General features: G+C 44.3%; 1 protein-coding gene across 5 annotated transcripts in view; it reads right to left on the reverse strand.

Moving 5' to 3' along the window:
• Positions 1 to 21,343, reverse strand: part of LOC119436591 (neuropathy target esterase sws-like) — a 198,537-nt gene that overhangs the window by 105,889 nt on the left and 71,305 nt on the right. For all 5 annotated transcript variants that reach the window (XM_049658821.1, XM_049658827.1, XM_049658826.1 and 2 more), the window contains exons 17-22: positions 19,902 to 19,951; positions 15,254 to 15,317; positions 9,041 to 9,113; positions 4,873 to 4,995; positions 1,133 to 1,196; positions 806 to 974 (exon numbers count right to left, since the gene is read on the reverse strand). In XM_049658821.1, coding sequence (XP_049514778.1) covers positions 806 to 974; positions 1,133 to 1,196; positions 4,873 to 4,995; positions 9,041 to 9,113; positions 15,254 to 15,317; positions 19,902 to 19,951 — 543 coding nt within the window. The remainder of the gene's footprint in view (positions 1 to 805; positions 975 to 1,132; positions 1,197 to 4,872; positions 4,996 to 9,040; positions 9,114 to 15,253; positions 15,318 to 19,901; positions 19,952 to 21,343) is intronic.

The raw sequence follows: 21,343 nt of genomic DNA on the forward strand, positions 1-21,343 counted from the left end.
GAGAGTTAAAAGTTAAAAAAATTTCTGTACCAACTTGAGCTTAGCACATTTCTTGCACATGACAAGTTTTTCTTTTCTTTGACATTACAACTAGGTTTGGGCAAGCATTTAATCTCTACCCATTTCTGGTTGAAATTTTGTTAGCAGCAGTAAATAGTGCTCTGTAATGCAGTACGGCTGAAATGTTTGAAGAATGTTTAAGATCAATATTGTAAAATATTTTTTCATGTTAAACATGCACTGTATTTACATTTTTTTTTGCTTTATATTATGGTGTGAAATGTTTATATTTTGATTTGCTACTTCGGGACTTAAGGTTTTCAACCTTTATGTTATTCTACTTACATGCCTTTTTGTGTAATTGTGAGATTTTGTTTGTTCATATAGCAGTTTTTTTTTTTTGGTCGCAAATTTGCGTGCATTATCTCAAACCTGAGGAGTATACGAGTGTCGTTTGGAAGTTCTAATTTTAGTTTTAACTACATAAGGCTGTATTATGAAAAGTTCAAAGAGCTCTGATTACTTCAACTTTGAAGCTTTACGTTTAAGTATTATTATCCCACCCTGCAATGGCTTGGCAGCCAACGGTGTCATAAATAAAAGAAAAACTGGGAAACACAATTAGCAGTCACGAAACACTTTTTTTCCTGTGTTGACTTATCATTATTTGCATGCAGCACCTGTCAGACACAAGACTGCATCAAAATGAGTGTACTTCACAAACTCATTTTGCTACAGTTTTGGGTCAGGTGTAGCCAGATTTTGGCACAATGCTTCATTTCCTTTTCTGGCACTTTGACCACACCTGCCCAACAAGCGGTTCCTGATCTGCAAGGGCCACAATGAGTATGCAGTCAGCCTGCCGGATACAACGTTGGGTCCATGAGCTCATCTGGCTGTCACACTGGTACAGAAGCACTCTGTTGCGGTCCTCCTGCTGACCCAACCAGTTGCACAGGCGGTACTCATTGGCTCTGCACAAACATAACCACTTTCTGCATCACCTACCCAAATACCATGGCACAAACTTAGCAGCAATGTTCAGATCATCACTTTCATCCACCAAAAAATAAAGTGCCTAAAACTTGTCAAATACTGAAGCACCACATTAACACCATTTAAAAGTGCTTACGTGTCAAGCGCAGAAGCCCCCAGTTGCTTCTTGATGTAATCAGAAGTCAGCCGAAACACTGGTCCTGTAGCAATATTAAAGAGAAAAGAAAGGACTATTGATTTCACGCAGGTCTTACAATTTTTCCATCTAAAGTTTTGCTCAATAGTTTTGCTCCTACAAGGTCACTTATAAAGTTGTAATACCTACAACTATGTAAAACAAGCACAGAGAGCAGAGGCCTTTTTTAGGTTAAACTTATGCTATGCTCACTGCAGAGAACGAACATGCACTACAAGATGCCTTAAGCTTACAACAACGATAAAACAGTTCTTACACACAAAATCACCTTCAGGCACACACAGGAAAAGACCACTAAAACACGAACTACTGCAAATACTCCAGAATAACACATTCACTATCATCCCTCTTGAAACTTGCATATTAACAACCTAACTTATTCTGCTTTCCAAAAACTCTGTTTAAGACAAACCTAGAAATTCACCTGCTAGCTCTAAACTTCTTAGTTATCTTACCTTTTTTGACCGAAATTAGAATATGCCTGCATTATATGGGATCCCTACACTAACCCCTGCATTCAGAAATACATCTTAACTTAAAACACACGCTTGACTAATCCAAATGATGCGTGACCTGAACGTGCTCCAAATGCTCATCGCATTTCCTTCGGTGCGTTCATGACAAGTGTCAGTTAGACCAAGTCAAGCATGGGGTTCAAGTACAGATGCATTTCTGAATACAATCAATCAAGAAGGGTGTTTGCATCAGTGCGCTTCTAACTACAGTGTAGACCGCTTATAATGTAAGTCGCCGGAGTCGCGAATATCTGCATTATAAGCCCGCACTATAACCTAAACAACTATTTTATAGCAATAATGGACACTCCAGGCGCATTTCTGCCGTCGCCGTCACCGTGCTCTAGGTTCCATATTCGCTTACTAAAGAAATTAACAAGCACGGTGTCACGCGCGCACAAGCAAACATGAACACATCTCGCTCGTTGACCGCGGAAACGAACTGTCAAAACGATCGAGTAACGAAGTGCGGCGAGCGAATTGACCTTCGTGCTATCATGCCTCTCGCTTCAACGCGACCTATAAGCGGCGAAAACACGGCGCGCAGCGGGCTTTCCCTGTCGCAGATTGCTTTCAACATAGGGCCAAGGCGATCGCATCGGTGAATTGGATCGTCGCAGATTATATCCTGCTTCGGTCCACTGAAACCGTTCCGCATTGCTTTGCTGGCGAAAATCCTCTGCTTCTCTTTGCGCCAGTCCCGAACGCGAATTTCGGATTCTCCGAACGCCCGTGATGCGGCCCGATTTCCGTCTGTCTCCGCACACATGATCACTTTCCTTTTAAATGCGGCATCATGATGAACTCGGTACTTCATGCTGATAGAGCAGACGCAGAGAACGTGAAGACAGATGGTAGACTATTGCCTAAGCACGTGTACTGCAGCACATGGAGGAATCTACGGTAGCTAGGCTTGAGAGTAGCTAGGCTCGACGTGCGTGAGAGGCGGCCATTTTGAAATGCCGACGGCTATATGGTACATTGGAAAAAACAGCGCAAAAAAGACAATGATTCACCAACACGCAAACTTCCACGCCAAATCACTCCAGGCTATATGGTAACGCAGATTTAGGGTCGTACTCGATTCTAACGCACATACAATTTTTGGACCTGTTTTATCGGAAAAAAAGTCCGCGTTAGATTCGAGTAAATACGGTATGTGTGGCTTGAGGGGAGCGTTTTCCGTCTAGGTTGACTGCCGAACTTCCAGGCACCCGCACTGTAACCGGTATTTCTTGTCCCACAACTGCACTATAAGCGATACGCGTATACATAGAGTGCTATGGGAAAATTAATGGGAGTCTGAAAAGACCGTATTATATCCGGTCCTGCACTATAAGCGGTTATGTTATAAGTGGTCTATACTGTACTGTTGCTGTGTATATTTATTGATGAAGTTTAATAAACAGGCTGAAGTAAGTGAAAATCTGCTTTCGAATTTCATTAATTACGTACTTCCGGGAGAAGCCGACTATCGTCTGCTCACGCTCAGCTGTGGCCGCCCATGCAAGAACTAAACTTTGGCCACCCTGCTTATCGGTCTCGTAGCCATCGGGTCTAGCTAATTTTGACTAGTTTTGAATACAACTAGCTTTGAATCACACGAAACTTAAGGTCAGAAAACACGCACGCTTCCCAGAGCGCACTCACTCCTGGCCGCTCGTGGTCAGACACCTCGGCAGACTTCGCTTCGTATTGAGCAAATGATAGCACTGCAAAATGCACAAGCTGTATGTGGCTACTATCCGTCAGTCAAGCTGGTGCAGGACAAAGCCCGGTCAGCACCACGTAGCACGACCAGACTAGAGCATATGAATGCACACACACTGAAGCCCTGTTGTGCACAAAGCAAACGCTGCGCATACATACTACAGTTGCATGTAGCTGCGGTCGCAAGGTGCCACGATGAGTCCGCTAGCTGAGCGCACTGCTGCTCGCTGAGGACAACCGCATTTGGCTTGCGTTTGGTGTGTCATAGGCACCAAAATTATGTGGCGTCTACGTGACTATCCAAAATGAAATTTGAACTGCGTGCCACAGTGGTGTTCAGTAGGCGGAGCCTTATGGGCATGCCATGCTCCGCCGTAGGCTTCGCAGTGCAAGGCACTAAAGAAGGAGCAGAAGCACCGCGAAGGGGCTGTTTGATTGCCAATAACTCTGGTTCTGCTGAACACACTGAAGTACATTTTGCGGCAACATATTTCTGAAATAGCCTATTTTAACTTCAAATGCATTTCTCCACTCCGAAAAAAAGTGGTTCAGGGCCCCTTTAACATTAAAACACTTGAGAAAATCCACAGAAAGGCTGTCCACTTTATCTATTCTAAATAAACACATCAATTCTCCTACACAGCTAATGGAAGCTAATGATATTCCACTTCTTGAAACACGGAAAAATTGCACCACCACAACTTTTTACATTCACTCATCAACCGTGCATTATCACTAGGCCCCAAATTATAGTAACCCCATTGTCAACAAGACGCAGACGTCACGATCATTCGAATTCATTTAGCCCCTATTTTGCTGAAACAGACAAGTCTTTTTTCTTACCTTATAGGATTTCAGAGTGTAATTTTTTCCCCGAACCGTATTGACTACATGCAGAATGGAAGCTTATTGTATGTGTTTGTTTTTCTTTTCTTTTTTCATTTTATTTGTATTTATATGCTTTAATTATTTTATTGCAATTATTGCAGCATTGAAATTTTTTTTTTTGTAGTGCAATTTTGTATTTTGGAATACCTTTGTATGTTTTGTTACCTTGTTTACTCTTTGCTGTTCACTGTATGTGTGCATGTCCTGCAAGAACTAAATTTTTGTCTGCAATATGTCATAAATGATGATGATGATGATGATAATAACCACATGCTGTAAAGCACTTCTGAGGAACAAGTACATGCACAGGGACAATGTTTGCATACAATTTCTAACTGGTGAAAAAGAAAACTTAATTTTAACAGTATGGACCTTGCAAATGCCAATCTCATAAGAAGTGGTGCTGGAGACTTCAGTAGCCAACTTTCCTGTGCACGCATACAAGGAAAATTAAGAGCAATACATATAACAAAAGCTAGACGTGGGTAGTCCACCAATGTTAAAAAAGCCCACACCAGTGCCAGAGCCAGTGACTGCTCTGGCCCTTCCACAAACAAGGTGTGTCACCTATGCTGCGAAGTGCATGGCAGAGTTCCAGGGTGAATGTGGAAAGTGGCACATCCTCATTGACAGCCAATGCTGCAATAGTGGTGAAGTTGGATCCCGTTGGCCGGGAGATCATGGAAGCAGCTGAAACAAGCAATGCACAAAGGTGTACATTAGGGGCTAACAGTGCTAAATGCTCTACAACATTTTTCTTACATTAAAATCGTTAAGCTGGAATTTTACAGAAACAGGAAAGATAAAATTCTGTGAAAATTTGGAATAGAACCGAACAGTGATTTACCTGGTGCTCAAATCACAAACAGAGAAAAGAGTGTAACCACTGAGTTCACAGCTTCACAGAGCAGTGGTGTACCTACTACTGGTCTTAGCAGTGATTATCCATTTGTGTCAACTCTGTGCAGCTGGTAAACATTGATATGCTCAGAGCACCACATAAGGCTGGTACTGAAGCTGGTAGTTCCAAAAGGTAAGTTGAATACAAAAATGATAGAACCAATAAATATAAACACTGGTTTTTGCGACTCCAGGCTGAAGCAGCCCATTTATTACAGCTACAACAGATAAACAGTTACAATTTAAGTTACATGAAATGACTAAGCATTTTCTGATATCTAGAGCAGTTGAACAAAGTAAAAGCGGTGTAATTGATGCCACCGAATTTTCAAGCATGCCACCCACAGGAAACATTAAAAAGCTACCAAGTGAAAAGTGTGGGTGTGAGTTATATAGAAGAATTGTAGTTGCGGCTTCAGAGGAATACGATTCACATTCCAATATTGATACAATGTAAAGTAGAATTCATCTTTCCATGAAGCTGCACCACACTTAAACAGAGCGCAGGGCTAGTACAGTGTAGACCGCTTATAACGTAAGTCGGCGGACTCGCGAATATCTGCACTATAAGCGGTACCGCACTATAACCAAAACAACGATTTTCAAGCACTGCACGTATGCAAAACATGACCAAGCATGTAGACACACTTTGTACTATCGCGCGCACATCGCGATTACGTTTTCGCCAGTGAGCTGGCGAAAACATAATTGCGATGTAGCCGGTGCTCTTCAAGCTCGACAGCTTTTCACCGAGTCGAAACGAAACAACTGCTTGCCGCAACCGCTGCATAAAAAACCGTAACCGCTATCGACACGATCACGAACGGCGACTTTGCAGTGCTGAAGGCACACGCCCGACGCACGCACCGAGTCTGGACGAATTAACTACCATTCGCAGCAACAACTGCAGTCGAAACCGCGGTCGCTATCTATGCGATCATCGATGGCAATTACACAGTTTTCTAGGCACGCGGCCGACGCACGTCCCGAGTAAAAACGAAACTACTGTTCGCCGCAACCACTGCGAAGAAAACCGCAGCCGCCATCAATGCGATCGTGGATGACGAGTACGCAGTTACGAAAGCCCGCGGCCAACGCGGTGTTATACGCGGCGGTAAACGGAAGAATTCCAGCTTTAAAGACACAAATAGGCTCGAAAAATTCCGGCGCTGCTGTCATTCACGTACGATTTCAACTGATGGCTGTGGCGATGCGGACTCCGCCGCTTCATTTCGGTTGGACGCTAGCACCGTTCTTGCTCTTTTGCGTCGCACATTTGCGGCGCTCCTCGCTCACCGAGCTCCGAAAGTAGTCTGGATTAACCGATGTGCGGTCAAATAAGTCCGAATTAATGAGAGTTTGATTGCATTGAACAATGCATACGCCCGCCGGCAGCACACAACTTGTTGAGAAGTGTGCTCGCTACCGCCCTTGTGGGGGAGATTTTACCGCGGAAGCCGCATTATAACCGGTATTTCGTCTCACACGGCTGCACTGTAAGTGGTATGCGTATACATGGAGTGCTATGGCAAAATTAACGGGAGTCTGAAAAGACCGTACTATATCCGGTCCTGCACTATAAGCGGTTACGTTATAAGTGGTCTATACTGTATAATGTAACGATTCTATTCCATTGCTATTCCTTTTTGCTTTTAGCCATAGGTTAGAGCGGCGTTCCACCCACATTATAACCAGGATTGACTGTCCATAAATAGTGAATGATAAGAAAGGAATGGAATCAAGCGAAAGCAATCCTTGCATTATACTGGCTCTGCAATGAAAGCAGCAATGACTTGACATGCAACACCAGCCATTTTTTTTAGAGGCTTGTTTGGGTCAGGTTGTTTGCGCAGGTCATACGTACAGATTTATTTCCCCCTTTTAAGCTCAGTTATATTGGGGAAAATATGGTAGCTTAGCTCTGATAGCACACAGCTTCTGAAAATCTCACCCAAGGCACCAATAAAATTTGTAGCGAGACGACATTTTTACTAGTGCGAGGACACTCTCAGGCGGTTAAGCTACTACAGCCAGTGAAAAAGCTTGCATTGCAAATGAGTTTTCGTTCCTGTGGTCTGTATTCATAGTAAACCCTCGTTAACTCGAAATTTGATAGCTCGAAATATTGGTCAAGTCGAAATGTTTTTGTGGCTTGTTGTCTAACCCATGTATTTATCACCTCTTATGAAGAAATGCTTTGTGCTGCACTCCTGATATCTCGACTGCGACAATTTCGGAAAAAAGTCACTACCCTAAGGTTTCCATACTTAGTGCGCAGCCTCGCGATATCACTAAAAAATGACAGGACCACAAGTTTGTAGCGAATTACGCTTCATTCTACGCCCCTCTTATCATCCACGGTGTATGGTCACATTATCCCATTGATAATGCAGGTAGAGTGTCCCTTTAACCCCTGACAAAGTGTGATAAGCCATTTTGTAGTGATGCCTTTTCCGATGCCGTTTCTTATTGCGCTTTGTCAGTGGTTATAGTGACGCTCCGCCCACGTTTTCAATGGGATAAGCAAGTCGAAAACGGTGGATAAAAGAGCGGAATATAATCAAGCGGAAGGTATGACTATAAAATCTCGACCCTGGTGCGGTGTTCCTGATTGATTACTTTTTTGGGATATGAACATTTTTGGGATAGACACCTGACCGGGTGTTGAGTTGCACAAAATTTTGCAAAACAAATCTGTTAAAAATACCGCTCCTGGTATATTGAGTTCTCGCAACAAATTTAGCGGCTACTGGCACCTATTTTGAAAGGCTCAATGTGGTCTATGCGCGGCCAGGAACTTATATTTCCATGAATTCGCTTATCTAAAAATTTTTTACGGTTTTTACAACTTCGAGTTAACGGAGTTTTACTGTACATACATCAGAAATGAGCTGGCAAAGAAGGGGCTTATGTAGATCGCCTCCCTTTAACTAACATATACATAATTCTAATCTTGAGAACTTGGCTTACAAAAGGCCAAGCCACACACTGCTCGTGTGCTAGGCTACCTAAAATACTTCCTATCTGTTCAAAACACCTTCACAAACTGGTGTTTCATACATGGACATATTTGAACTTTGACAAGAGCACTGAAAGACACAAGCGAGGTGGCCGCTCGCACTTTTTTTTTTTTTTAGTTTTCAGGATCTTGTGTTTTTTATTTTGGTGCAGACATCCAAAATCCAGATTTAATTGTTATAACCCATACCATGGCATGGGAACATTGCAGTAAGCAGTTTATTTAACACAGAACACACACAAAAGCTCATGGTTCGGTGACTGACCATTGTTGCATCTGAGTATAGTTAGAACCAGTAATGTTACACGTGTGTACAACTGTACTTTGTCTAATTAAAATGTTTTGATGTCTGTCCCCATGTTTTTTGTTTTTTTTTGTGCAAACCATTTGAAACAATAGAATTTTCTTGGCATTTGAATATTGTTATAAGTGGGTTCAACTGTATAGTGTTATTCCTTGAGGTTTCAAATGTATCTGCTTCCACTATTGCAACATGTCACACCGGCCTTTTTATTTCTACTGCAATATATTTTTAAAATTTTCACTGAGACACCAGGCATAACCAGTTGATTTCTAAACAGTCAGTTCAAACGCAAGACCGACCAGCAGCAGTACACCAACATTGCATTAATAACTTCAAAGCAAGACTTCAATAGCACCATAGCAATATTCCTTCATATCTGTTCATTCCTTCCAGATTCACAGCTTTGCTAATTAAATAAAAAATTATTTCTCAATGTTCAACCTAATTTTATATCTAAATACACTGAATTAAAAAAAAAAATGTACTCTTGCTGGCTGCAACTGAATGCTCACCTTTAACAGTATCACCTTTTTGCAGGCTACCCAGAAGCCGATGGCCAAGAAGGTGAATAAGTCGGGTTACCACCTGCAACATGTTGTATAACCTCAAATGCGATACACAGCTACAGAGATTTCATGATTATAATGCAACTTTATTTTTTTGTATGTAATTAATATTGCAAGAAAACACCTCATATCATGTTAAGAACATAATGTGAGATTTTTTTTTGCTTCAATATGCACAGAGCTCAACCTCAAAATGTTTGAGAGAGAATACAGCTCTACTAAAATCCAGGAGTGCAGGTATGCAAGGAAATGACCAGCACAACTGATCAGTTAATTTACAGTCCGTCGAAGAAAACATTTAAGCATATATGTTGAATGGATCCAAGGACTGTTGTGTACACATAGTATACACAAGCAAGAAGTAAATAAATTTGTGTGTGCTTTGAAAAACCAACCTGCTTGGTGCCACGTAAAATGACTTTAGGCAGCTACCCGCACAACATCGCTGACACGTAATTGTAGAGCTAAAGCAGCTGGAATCTGGTTCACTGCAAGTACACCTTACAAGATGAATGAAGCCTTCATCAGACGCATGCTTGGATGACACGTCACACGTGAAGTTGTGCAATGAAAAAACAATGGGAGTTTTAAGTAAAATGATAGTGCCCACATACGTTTCAGGTGGCTACAGGAGCAATGAATGCGTACAGTACTTATGAAGCAAGGGCCCTTGGGTGACGCAGCAAACATGCGTTGCAGTGCATATGCATAGCGCTTCAGGACAAGCTGTGGGGTGCCAGGATATGAATTTTGATGGTGCTTAGTCCATGACTGCAGAAACAACCAAAGAGGAGGCTGATATGCTATTGCGTCGCACCGAATTCATGTGGTTAAAAGATAAAGCTGTCCTTTGATGTTGCACCACGCATAAGAATGCCACTAAAAAGTTCCTCAGGCACTCAAGCGAAATGTGACCGGAATGTTGTAGTTGACCATCCGCATACTTTGGGGGCAGCGCGTCAGCGATGGCATATGCAAGAAGCATGAAAAGCTCTGCATGCGCTGTGTGCACATGCAGGGGCACACAACTTTTCATAAAACAATGCACAGCCGGAAAGTGCAACCATACAACATGAAGCAAACCGGGAAAGAAATTGTGACGACAATGGTTAAGACGACGAGCTTCCTGCATAAAGATTATCAACTGTGATTACAATCGAGAAGGAAGCTAATATGCATCTGTGTACCATGTCAGCACATCATAGAGATACCACAGCACACCACGGCTGACGAGGTGTGCTCGTATGAAAAAAGTGGATGCAGCCCATACACAAATATTGTTTCCTGAACTATTTAGGCCCGAATTCATGGATGCGGCCCTTACACAAGAATATACAGCACCTCAATTGCAATTTTAAAAATGTCAGTTCGGCAAGAAGTTTGCAGTCAGCAGTAAATATTACGAGTACGGAAATTTTTGGAACTTGCCTGCTCTCAACGTTGCAGTAGAATCTCCGATTGCTGCACTAGGGTACCCTCTGTGGCAGCTTGTCGGACGTGGCAAAAACCATTTTTGCCACATACATCTAACACCGAAAGATGATGGCAAATAGTGCGTCCTCACTACTACCCAACTGCCACATCCATGGACCGTCGGGTCATGCAGCATTTAGGTAAGTTTATTACGCTGTTTTTACATGTGTTCTCTGGCACATGTAAAAACAACACTATAAACTTGCAGGATAAACAGTGCAATAAACGTACTTAAACACAATCTGCCCAATAGATTTTACTTTTGAGTGGTGGTGAGGATGCACTACTTGCAGTTATCTAGCCATTCCCAGATGTAAGAGGCGAAAATGGCTCTCTCACCACATCAAACTGCCGCCAAAGAATGAAAAAAAAAATATTAAAAAAAAATTTCAAAAGTCGCATTTTAGCCTGAAAGGTGAAGCATCAATTGCGTTAGCAAATAAGTGAACAGCTATACAAAGTAAGGATAGAAGTTTTATCGGCCGTATAAACTTGTAAATATAGGCACAGTAACCAACTTAACAAGCATGGTGCCACGCGCGCACAAGCAAACATGAATGCATCTCACTCGATGACTGCGTAAACTCGCTGTAAGAACCCTGGAGTGAGTCAGCGCAGCAGCAGCAGCGAGTGAATTGAGCCATGTGCCGACGCTCGAATCAACGCGACCTTAGCCGCGAAAACACAGGGAGGGCAGACTCTGCCCCCCACTGCAGATGGCTTTCACGATACAGCCGGTGGTTGCAACATGGTCATCAACGGTGACGAAGTCTGTCCCATCACAAACGGCACCCGGGAACTCAGACAGCTGGCTAAACAAATCAAGTTCCTTTAATTGGTTCATCGCAATTTTCGGATGAGCTTGCGCCAGCCTCACCGGAAACACAGAGTCCACAATGACGGAAGCAATTCTGAATTGTTTCTTTTTTGACGTCATTCCCTGATGCATTCAGCATCGTTATTGCACCCAGTAGGTCAATTTTCAACTCCCGGCCAGTGCGAAGGTTTAGCAAAAGCCGTTGCACAAGGCACTTTCTATAGCCTGCCTTCAGCGCACGAATGATGCCTTGGTCTAAGGGCTGCAGCACTGAGATTGTGTTCGGCGGCAGGAAACGAAGCTCGATATTGCTGACGCTTATCTTACAATGATGCACAGGGCAATTATCAACGAGTAAGCAGATTTTTCTGCCTTCGCTTACTACGTCATCGTCCCAGGACTTAAGCCAGTTGCCAAAAAGTTCGCTTGTCATCCAAGCTTTCCAGTTGGACCTGTAGATCACCAGAACAGACAGCGCGTTCTTTGGGCACCGCGGCGATTTGCTCTTTCCGGTCACGACTGGTCGAAGCTTGGTCGATCCATCGACGTTGGCTGGGAGCAACACAGATATTCTGGCTTTGTTCGGGCTATTCTGACTTTCCCGCCGTGGGACTTGTCATCGCGACACGCCAGCATTTTGTTCGGCAGCATTTGCCAGAACAAAGCAGTCTCATCGCCATTAAATATGTCACGGGGATGGTACCTTGTCGTGATGTCACTCCAATTCTCTTCAATCCACTTCTGCACGCTGCTGACGTCCACTGCGCAGCTTTCACCGGTGACAGCCCGGCCGACAATGCTGTGACGCTCTTTAAAAAACGCTGCAGCCAACCTGAGCCGCCTTTGAAGTCGGGTCTGTTCAGAAGGAAAGTGAAATCCTTCGTTTTCGGTTCAATTATGGGGCCAGAAATCGGGATGTTTCGCGACCTAACATCCATGAACCACTTGTACACTGCTGCCTCCACGTCTTCATATGCAGCCGTGCGTACTCGTTGGGCGCCAGTAGCACCTGGTCTCTTGTCCGCCTTAGCCCTAACGTCGGCCTTATTTTTCAGTATCGTACTCAGCGTACTTCTTGGGATGCTGTATGCTGCGGCGACATCCGACTTCTTTTCTCCGCGTTTAACGCTTCTGATGATTTCCAGCTTTGCGGATATTGGCAAAGCTGGAATTGCAAGCTGGAATATGGGCAAAAACAAAACAAAAAAAATGAGGGTACAAAAGCGGCGTCCGTCCCGGAAATAAATCGTTGGAAGTTAGCGCCTGTGTGTGTCCCCACTCTTCTTCTACGTCCGTGTCTTTTTTTGCACTACAAGAAGAAAATCTGCAAACATGTTACACCAACAAGCCCAAATGTCTACACTGATGGACATTGGCAGGTTCTGCAGTTTCACGACAGCCATTTCTTACGGAGAGGACGAGCGCTGCGTTCCGAGGAGGCAACTATGCACACAATCTTGCAACTTCACGAACAACAGAACACTGCAGCAATCGAGCCGATCGCATGCAGGGGTAGAAGGCCGTGAGTGAGAGAGAGAGAGTAGTCGAACCACTTTTTCTAGGGGGTGGCTGTCCGAGGGAGCGAAAGCAGCGATGCATGCACGCAGTTGGGCTAAACCAGTTTGTCTGGGGGTAGGGAGGGGTAATGGCAGCTCACCCGCGCGCTGGTCGCGTATACGGCACTTGCCGCGCGGAAAAGCCAACTTCTGGGGTAGTTTTGTGGTGCTTGAAGTTCGATATATCGATAGCGGCTGCTATTTTTGTTCGATGTAACCGTAATTTTGCTATATATTCTCATTGTAACATTACGGTGCTCAAAAATGTTCGATATACAGGGTAATTCGATCTAAACAGGTTTGATATAGTCGGGTTCGACTGTACTTCTGTACTTGCAATAGTATTAACCACTGACTGCATACTTTAGAGGTTTCTGCCACACAATTTTTGTTCTTTCAGCATTTCCAAAGGGGTAATTATTGTGCACTTTACATATATTCTACTCTAACCTTTTTTCTATAACATATTTAGCACCAACAGCCACTTCTAGATGTTTTTCTCGTCATAAAAGCAAGCCCTTAGCCATGCTGGCACTGACTGCTAACGAAGTGACCTACTCCACATAGATTCTGCCTCATGCTCGCGCAGAACCCTACCTAGTAGCACATGTGATGACGGTAACGTATGCATGTATGATGCCCAGCTCTGTACGTATTCTAACCACTCCGAAGGTAGTGTGAAGCTTTGCATGATGCAGTTTTGTGGAAGAGGTTTCTCCTTAAGGACCCGTCGTATCTTGAAAAAGATCAACTGGATATGTTCGACGTATCTTCAATAAAACTTTCGACAAGAGAGTACACAGAGAGAGGCATGCATCAACCAGCAAATGTGAAGCGAGTGATGTGTCTGAGCGCAATTGAGAGATCAGCTGTCGTGCACGGTTTTGGCTTTGCTGGAACTTTCCCAATATCCATTATAACTTCCGCTCACCACCAGGGGGTCCCGTCATTTGCTTGTGCGCTATTTAAAGGCTGCTAATAAGAAAATTAGACAATTTCTAGCTCAGCAGCTTTGCCAAGTGTGGTGTGTGCATATATATACATACAATTTATATACAGTCAAGGACCGCTTTTCTGGACGCTCAATTTTTCGGACATGCCCGATATTTTCAATGCCTTCGCAGCACTGCCATGTACCCCATAAAGTCAATGTATAAGAACGTCTGAAATTTCGGACGCTAAAACAGTCGCTGTCCGAATTTCTGGACTTTTTATTATGACTACAGGTTCGAAACAGCATTTATCGAAGCCACCACCTCCGCGTTTTGATTATCTCGCTGCCTCGAACCGGCGCTCTCGCACGCAGATCCACTGGCAGCCATAGCCACCACTGCGGCAACGCTAGGCCTAGCTGCTTCAACGTTCACTACCAAGCTTCTTGCTGTTCGTTGCCATGTTTTTCATTGAAACAATTCGCCGCTGTTAGCAACGGCGCCGACTCCGCATTTGTAATCCGCGCCAATGGCTTCGAAGCTCGGAAAGCACAACGCGTAGCATAATGCTGGTTCCCAAAAGTCAGCTTTGCCTCAATACAGCAGTGTAACGCGGTGGAGCATATAGAAAGTATTGCAGTGAAGCATACCTAGAGTGGGAAGGGGCAATTGTTACAGACACAGCATGTTTCCATTAATTATGGACGCGTGCACCCGCCGTCTCCTATCACAGTACGAGCACCGATACGCCTAATAAGTGTACTGGCAGGCCTTTAGAGTTATTTCAGACGTGCCTGTGGCGATTTTAGCCTTTGGTGGCAGTAAAAAGCATGCATTCGAATTTTCGGATGTTTTCACGGCCCCTAGGGAGTCCGAAAAAGCGGATGTTGACTACACACACACACACACACACACACACACACACACACACACACACACACACACACACACACACACACACACACACACACACACACACACACACACACTTTAATAGTATATGTTATGCATTTATAACTAATTCAGCCTAAGTGAAATTTCATTACATTTGACCTTAAATGTCCGAAACTGCACAATGGGTTATGGGGGACGCTGTGATAGATGGTTCCGGATTAGTTTTCAGCAGCTGGCATTCTCTAATGTGCACATAAACCTAAATACGCGAGCGTTTTTGCATTTTGCCCACGTCAAAATATGCTCCCTGCTCCCTGTGGTCGGGAATCAAACTCGCGAGTTCGAGCTTGGCAAAAGGATGCCCTAGCCACTGTACCATTGTGGCAGAGAATTAATATCCAAGTAGTCATCCCATAAAAGAAATATGCATTACAGAGCAATAGCTTGCATGTAAACCAAAGTAACACAGAATGCAACATTAACTTACCACAGGGTACTTGATCTTGATAACATTCAAAAGCCCCTCTGGAAGTTTAGCCAGCTCGGTATCCCTGTCGACAAAGAAAAACATAGATGACATGAGGTCCCCACAAAAAAAAAAAAAAAAAAAAAAAAAGAAAGAAAGAAAAAGCTAACGTGCTCGAATTACACAGCAGGTGTTTTCCGAGCACACAAAACTTTTATTGACCACTATGGTCAACAAAAGTGAGGGAGCTGAGCGAGGAAATGAATGTCCCACTACATGTGCATCCAGTGATGGCTCCAACAAAGCTTTTATACCACCGAGGCTGTGGCAATTGACAGAATGCAAAACGTCATTTGTCATAGTTACAAAGCACGCTCCAGAGGAACACATACCCCCGAATGCACTTCTGTGAAATTCAATTAAAGTACTCATGCCCGATATTTATACAGATGCCTCAAAGTCCCATGCTGGCGTGTTATTCCCCCCCCCCCCCCCCCCAGCGGTTGGTCCATATTTTTCAGAAGCTGATGTTTTGCACCCTGAAACAAGTATCTTTTTTGTGGAGGCATATGCATTAATGTCGGCTGTTAACCCTTTGCGGTCCATTGTTGGGTCCCTCCCGACAACGCAACATGGCCGCAGCGGTCCGCTGTCGGGCAATGCCCGACAAGCTTTCTCGTGGTTGAATTGCGTGCGCATTGTCTCATTATGCATGTTGCGCCATCAAAGTCAGTAACTGATTTGATTTGAGTTTTGATTTTTTTTTACACTAGATGGAGTAGCTATGCGGTTAAACCCTTCGATTGTTTGAGTGGCGCGCAGCTCAGATTTGGCGCCGCTTGCAGCGAAGTATGGCCGCCTTCTCACCGAGTGCCTTCTACAGCGATAATTCTGAAGCTTTTAGCGAAAGCGAAGACGATTTTAGTGAAGACGATTTTAGTGAAGAAGAGAACTATGTGCCTCCATCTGATGATGTAGAAAGTGATTGAACAGAAGCCAGCGACGAAGAAGACGACGATGTTTGAGACGGTGGCAACAACAACAACAACAAAGATCATTAGTGTGCAAGTTATGCATTTTCCCGGAAGTCGATGAAGTGGTGGAGGAAGACTTTTTGTTTTTGCTTCTGGAGGTTTCGATTGTAAACACCTTCATTTTGATGAGAATGCAACTCCTGAAGCAGGGAGAGAAAGAGCAGCAACACCTGCAGTACCGGAGGAACCTGATAGAGCAGCTGGTGAGTGACGTAAGGGCTTGCGTTAGGAAGCGGGGCCCATCTGGATGTTTGGACTGCCAACAAAGGCTGGATGGAAAGCCCAATTTCATATACAACATGTCTGGCTGAAGCAGCAAGGACTGCGCTGTTTGCAATGACCGGAAAACAAAAGGGGGCAGGAGGAAAACAGGAAACAGTGTCCTTTTGCAAAACATGCAGAAATAATCCCGAACTGCACCCAGGAAAGTGCTTTGAACGCTTCCACACACTATCCAAGTATTGCTAAATGACTTGGGGGCAAAAAGAAACTGAAGAAATAAACACCATGTGAGTTTTTCTCCCACAGTTGTCGTTTTCTTTCACGGTGCCCGAAACTAGCGAAATAGTTTCGGACCGGAACAACCGGAAAGTGGGAACGTTATCAGGAAAACCAACCTACTAAAGGCCATCATATTCACTGACTCTGAGTGTAATAAGGTTTTTAATGTCATTCCACAAACATGACAATTCCATAGCCAAGGAGCTTTATTCACTTCTATGGACTGCGTACACATCTAACCAGCTTGTCGTGATCTGCTGGGTGCCCGGCCACAGAGGCATCGACGGGAATATGCTGGCAGACCAGGGGACGTATTTTGAAACGTTCCACTTCGGCGATAGTTCGCCTAGGTGACAATTTTGCCTTCAGGCACGCGCTGATTGGCTGGTTGAGCAAAATTGAATGATGTCGGGCTCAACCAGCCAACCAGCTCATCCAATTTTGCTCAATCAGCCAATCAATGCGCGCCTGAAGGCGAAATTGTCGCCCAGGCGAACTATTGCTGAAGTGGAACGTTTCAGAATACGTCCCCAGATGGCTACATCTGTTGCAGCAAAAGCGAGTAACACTTCCATATCTGTCCCTATGACACACTTGGAAGCCTTATCTGCACAGAAAGATTAGAACATACTGGCACCGAATGTGGGATTCTGGAACGTTGAATAAGCTTTATTTAATTAAGCTTCGATTGGGTAACTGGCGACCATCAACAAAAATACAGCGAGCTGAAGTAATTCTGTCGACTTAGGGTAGGCCACACCTATGAAATCCACTCTTACTTGCTGTCTCGTGCTGAACCTCCCATACCCGCCGTGGTTGCTCAGTGGCTATGGTGTTGGGCTGCTGAGCACGAGGTCGCGGGATCGAATCCCGGCCACGGCGGCCGCATTTTGATGGGGGCGAAATGCGAAAACACCCGTGTACTTAGATTTAGGTGCACGTTAAAGAACCCCAGGTGGTCCAAATTTCCGGAGTCCCCCACTACGGCGTGCCTCATAATCAGAACTGGTTTTGGCACGTAAAACCCCATAATTTATTTTTTTGAACCTCCCATCTGTGTTAAATGTGGAGAAATGTTGGCCATCCTACATGTCCTGGTGGAGTGCAGCGAATCAGAAGCAGAAAGAAAAAAGCACTTTCTTCTAGCTTACCGACAGAATATACTTCTCCATACGGGAATGTTCTTTCATGTGGACTAATTTTTCAGAAGCAAATCACTTTTTAACCATTTATATGATGTTCATTCATTGCAAGTTATCAGCCCAACAATTTCGTAACATGACCTCTCAATAGAGGCTACTGCTGCGATCGTAGCATTTGTATGGCACGTGCGTCCAAAGGCTTGCATCCAAGGTTTTATTGCGATAGCAATTATATGGACACTTCAACCGGATTTCTGCCGTCGGCGTCGCTGTGAGGTTCCGTATAGATAAAATCTTCGCCGCGCGCCGTATGCCCGAGCGGAAGCGTGCGGGGACGCGCGCTATCACGGAGAGCGAACGCACTCAATCTCCCACGCGCAAGCAAGGAAGCGGAAAGCCAGCGCCGGAGGGAGCGGGGGGGGGGGGGGGCACGTCTACTCTGCCAACAACCGCGCTCGTCGCTCGACCGCACCGTCTCTTATCTCCACACGGCTCTGACCTTTATGCACTGTGCATTCGCCGCTCAGTTTCTATTGCAGCGATAGACCGCACGTACCTTCGCCCGCTGCAGCGTATGGGCTTGCTGCCAGCGTTTTGACAGTCGTTGTCTGCAGTCATTCAGTGTGATCTATTCATGTTTGTGCGCGCTCACACCACGCTTGTTCATTCAGTTAGTAATAGTCGGGCCACATTTTCCAACGCACACTACACATGTAATGCTGCCCGGATCGGCAGTGCAGCGCTACAGGTGTGTCCCTTCGCACGCGCTGCCCACGGGAAGCGCTTCTCATCAACACCACCGTTTCACACGCGCCTTCTCGTGGTCATCGAGTCTCTCTTCATGTCGGTCTACTTACGCTGCAGCACACCTGCTTACTTAATCAGCTCATGTTTACTACAATTCATATTGCTACCAAAGCCGCTCACCTTACTTCGTATGACATTGCTGTGTTGCTATCGCATTCATTGCTTCGCCCTTAGGGCGAAACTGTGACATTTTATTTGATGACGCAGCAGTGCTACTGGCACGTACATATTTTAATATACCATGCTTTCATGTTTTTGATCACAGGACACTTCACAAGTTATTGTCAGAATTTTAATGTATTTATTTTTTATGCACTCTACAGAGACTATATTTTAGGCACATATACAGCCATGTTTCATGTATGCTTTGCACTACATTGTTCTATTCAAGTCACAATCCCTTGTATGGCGCTCTTTGGCCAGACCTGGCCCTTGCGCCATTAAACACCACATATCATCACCACAAGGGTGTTCCCTGCCTTACGAATGGTTCTGATGCTTAAATGCCACAGAGGGCAAATATGAAAAAGCAGCCCATCCACTTCTCAATAAAATTTCGGAGGCGCAGAAGAAAAAATTAGACGGGTTGAATGCATCTATTTGGCAAATTAACCGAACACCCATCCTCAAACTCAAAAAAAGATGGAAAGGGCAAAAACTAGAAAGGTGGGCTTCATGCAGCAGAGTTTAGAAACATGTGAAAAAAAAAGGTTGATAAGCAATGCTGTAAATTAAGCTGCTGGGAATCTCAACCTGAAGAACTAAAACTATGAACACTGTGGTGCTCACAGATGATAACATTCTATAGTAGTTACCTTAATCACTTCCTGTTAAATTTGTTGTTAGGTTTTTGCAGTGTAGATTCATTAAGCCTTGCTGTCTTTGCTGTTTTCAGTAAGACATTTTCAGTTCTTGCTGCAACGATTCGCAAGCCCCCTTGGCAATCTGTATATTTACTACTGCTGTTTAATAACATTTAGTGTGGGCACTGCTGCCAAGTGCAAACACATCAAGAGGACAGGACATTGACATAGTTCACATTTGACATTAGCCTGCTAGCCAAAACCATGTAATCAGTCAACAGTGGCATATTAAGTACATCACAAGGGTTATGATGAATCTCTGATCACTTGATCTGTTCTTCAGTTTTTTGAAAACTTTCACCCTTCACAAAGTTTCGCTCACCTTACTGCCATGACAGTAGTTGCCCTTTTGGCTCCAGTTAGGAGCTCTACCTGCAGGAAAGGAATGCTTTATTAACCCAGTAACCTAGGCTATGCAATTCAATGCTGATGCAACATGTACAAAGCTGACGAATTATTATCACTCACAAAAAACAAAACAAAAAAAAACATTAAATTGAAAGCTCGTCCTCCGTTGCTACTGCTGTGAGATGCTACCGACACAATATCTCTCTCCGATGGATACGAGAGCAGCCCACAAGCATTAATTCTTTGTTGTATTGTTTCAGGTGAGCTGCTGAAGACTCTTAGCCACTACATGCATGAATACAGTCAACGACAGATTTTCCGGACACTCAATTTTTCGGACATGCCCGATATTTCGGACGCCTTCATGGCACTGCCATGTACCCCAAGAGTCGATGTATAAGAACGTCTAAAATTTCAGACGCAAAAAATCATCGCCATCCAATTTTCTGGACTTTTTGTTATGACTGCAGGTCCGAAACAGCATTTATTGAAGCCGCAACCTCCGCGATTTTGATTATCTCGCCGCCTAGAACCAGCGCTTTCGCACGCAGATCCGCTGGCAGCCATAGCCACCACTGCGGCTACGCTAGGCCTAGCTGCTTCAACGTTCGTTACCAAGCTTCTTGCTATTCGTTGCCGTGTTGTTCATTGAAACAATTCGCCGCTGTTAGCAATGGTGCCGACTCCACCTTTGTAATCCTTGTCAATGGCTTCGAAGCTCGGAAAGCACAATGCGTCGCATAATGCTGGTCCCCAAAAGTCAGCTTCGCCTCAATACAGCAGTGTTACGCGGAGGAGCATACGGAAAGTATTGCAGTGAAGCATACCTAGAGTGGGAAGGGGCAATTGTTACAGACACAGCATGTTTCCACTAATTATAGACGCGTGCACCCGCCGTCTCCTATCACAGTACAAGCACCGATACGCCTAATAAGTGTACTGGCAGGCCTCTAGAGTTATTTCAGACGTGCGTGTGGCGATTTTAGCCTTCGGCGGCAGTAAAAAGCATGCATTCGATTTTTCGGACTGCCCGATTTTTCGGACATTTTCAAGGCCCCTAGGGAGTCCGAAAAATCAGATGTTGACTGTAGTGCTAATGACATTTGGATCTAACATTAGTACCTTACTGCCTCCTACACTGGAACCAGGCCTGCAAACTGAAGAAGCATATAATGAGCCAAATAAAAAGCAAACACTGCGAACAAATAGATAGAAGCATATGCCACATGTGTTTGCAAGATGACTGTAGCCTCTCCAACACTGCATACAGTACCAAGAACAAAATATTTAAGTAGACCAATTTTAATGAGCCGTTTAATTGAACAATTACCGTTGTTTCATATCAGCCTGGAAAGAAATGCAGTGTAAGGACAGGGCTTGATGCAACTTGTCTAACCATACCTTCCTATTCTTGAA

Source organism: Dermacentor silvarum, chromosome 1, assembly GCF_013339745.2.
Source record: "Dermacentor silvarum isolate Dsil-2018 chromosome 1, BIME_Dsil_1.4, whole genome shotgun sequence".
Taxonomy (NCBI): domain Eukaryota; kingdom Metazoa; phylum Arthropoda; class Arachnida; order Ixodida; family Ixodidae; genus Dermacentor; species Dermacentor silvarum.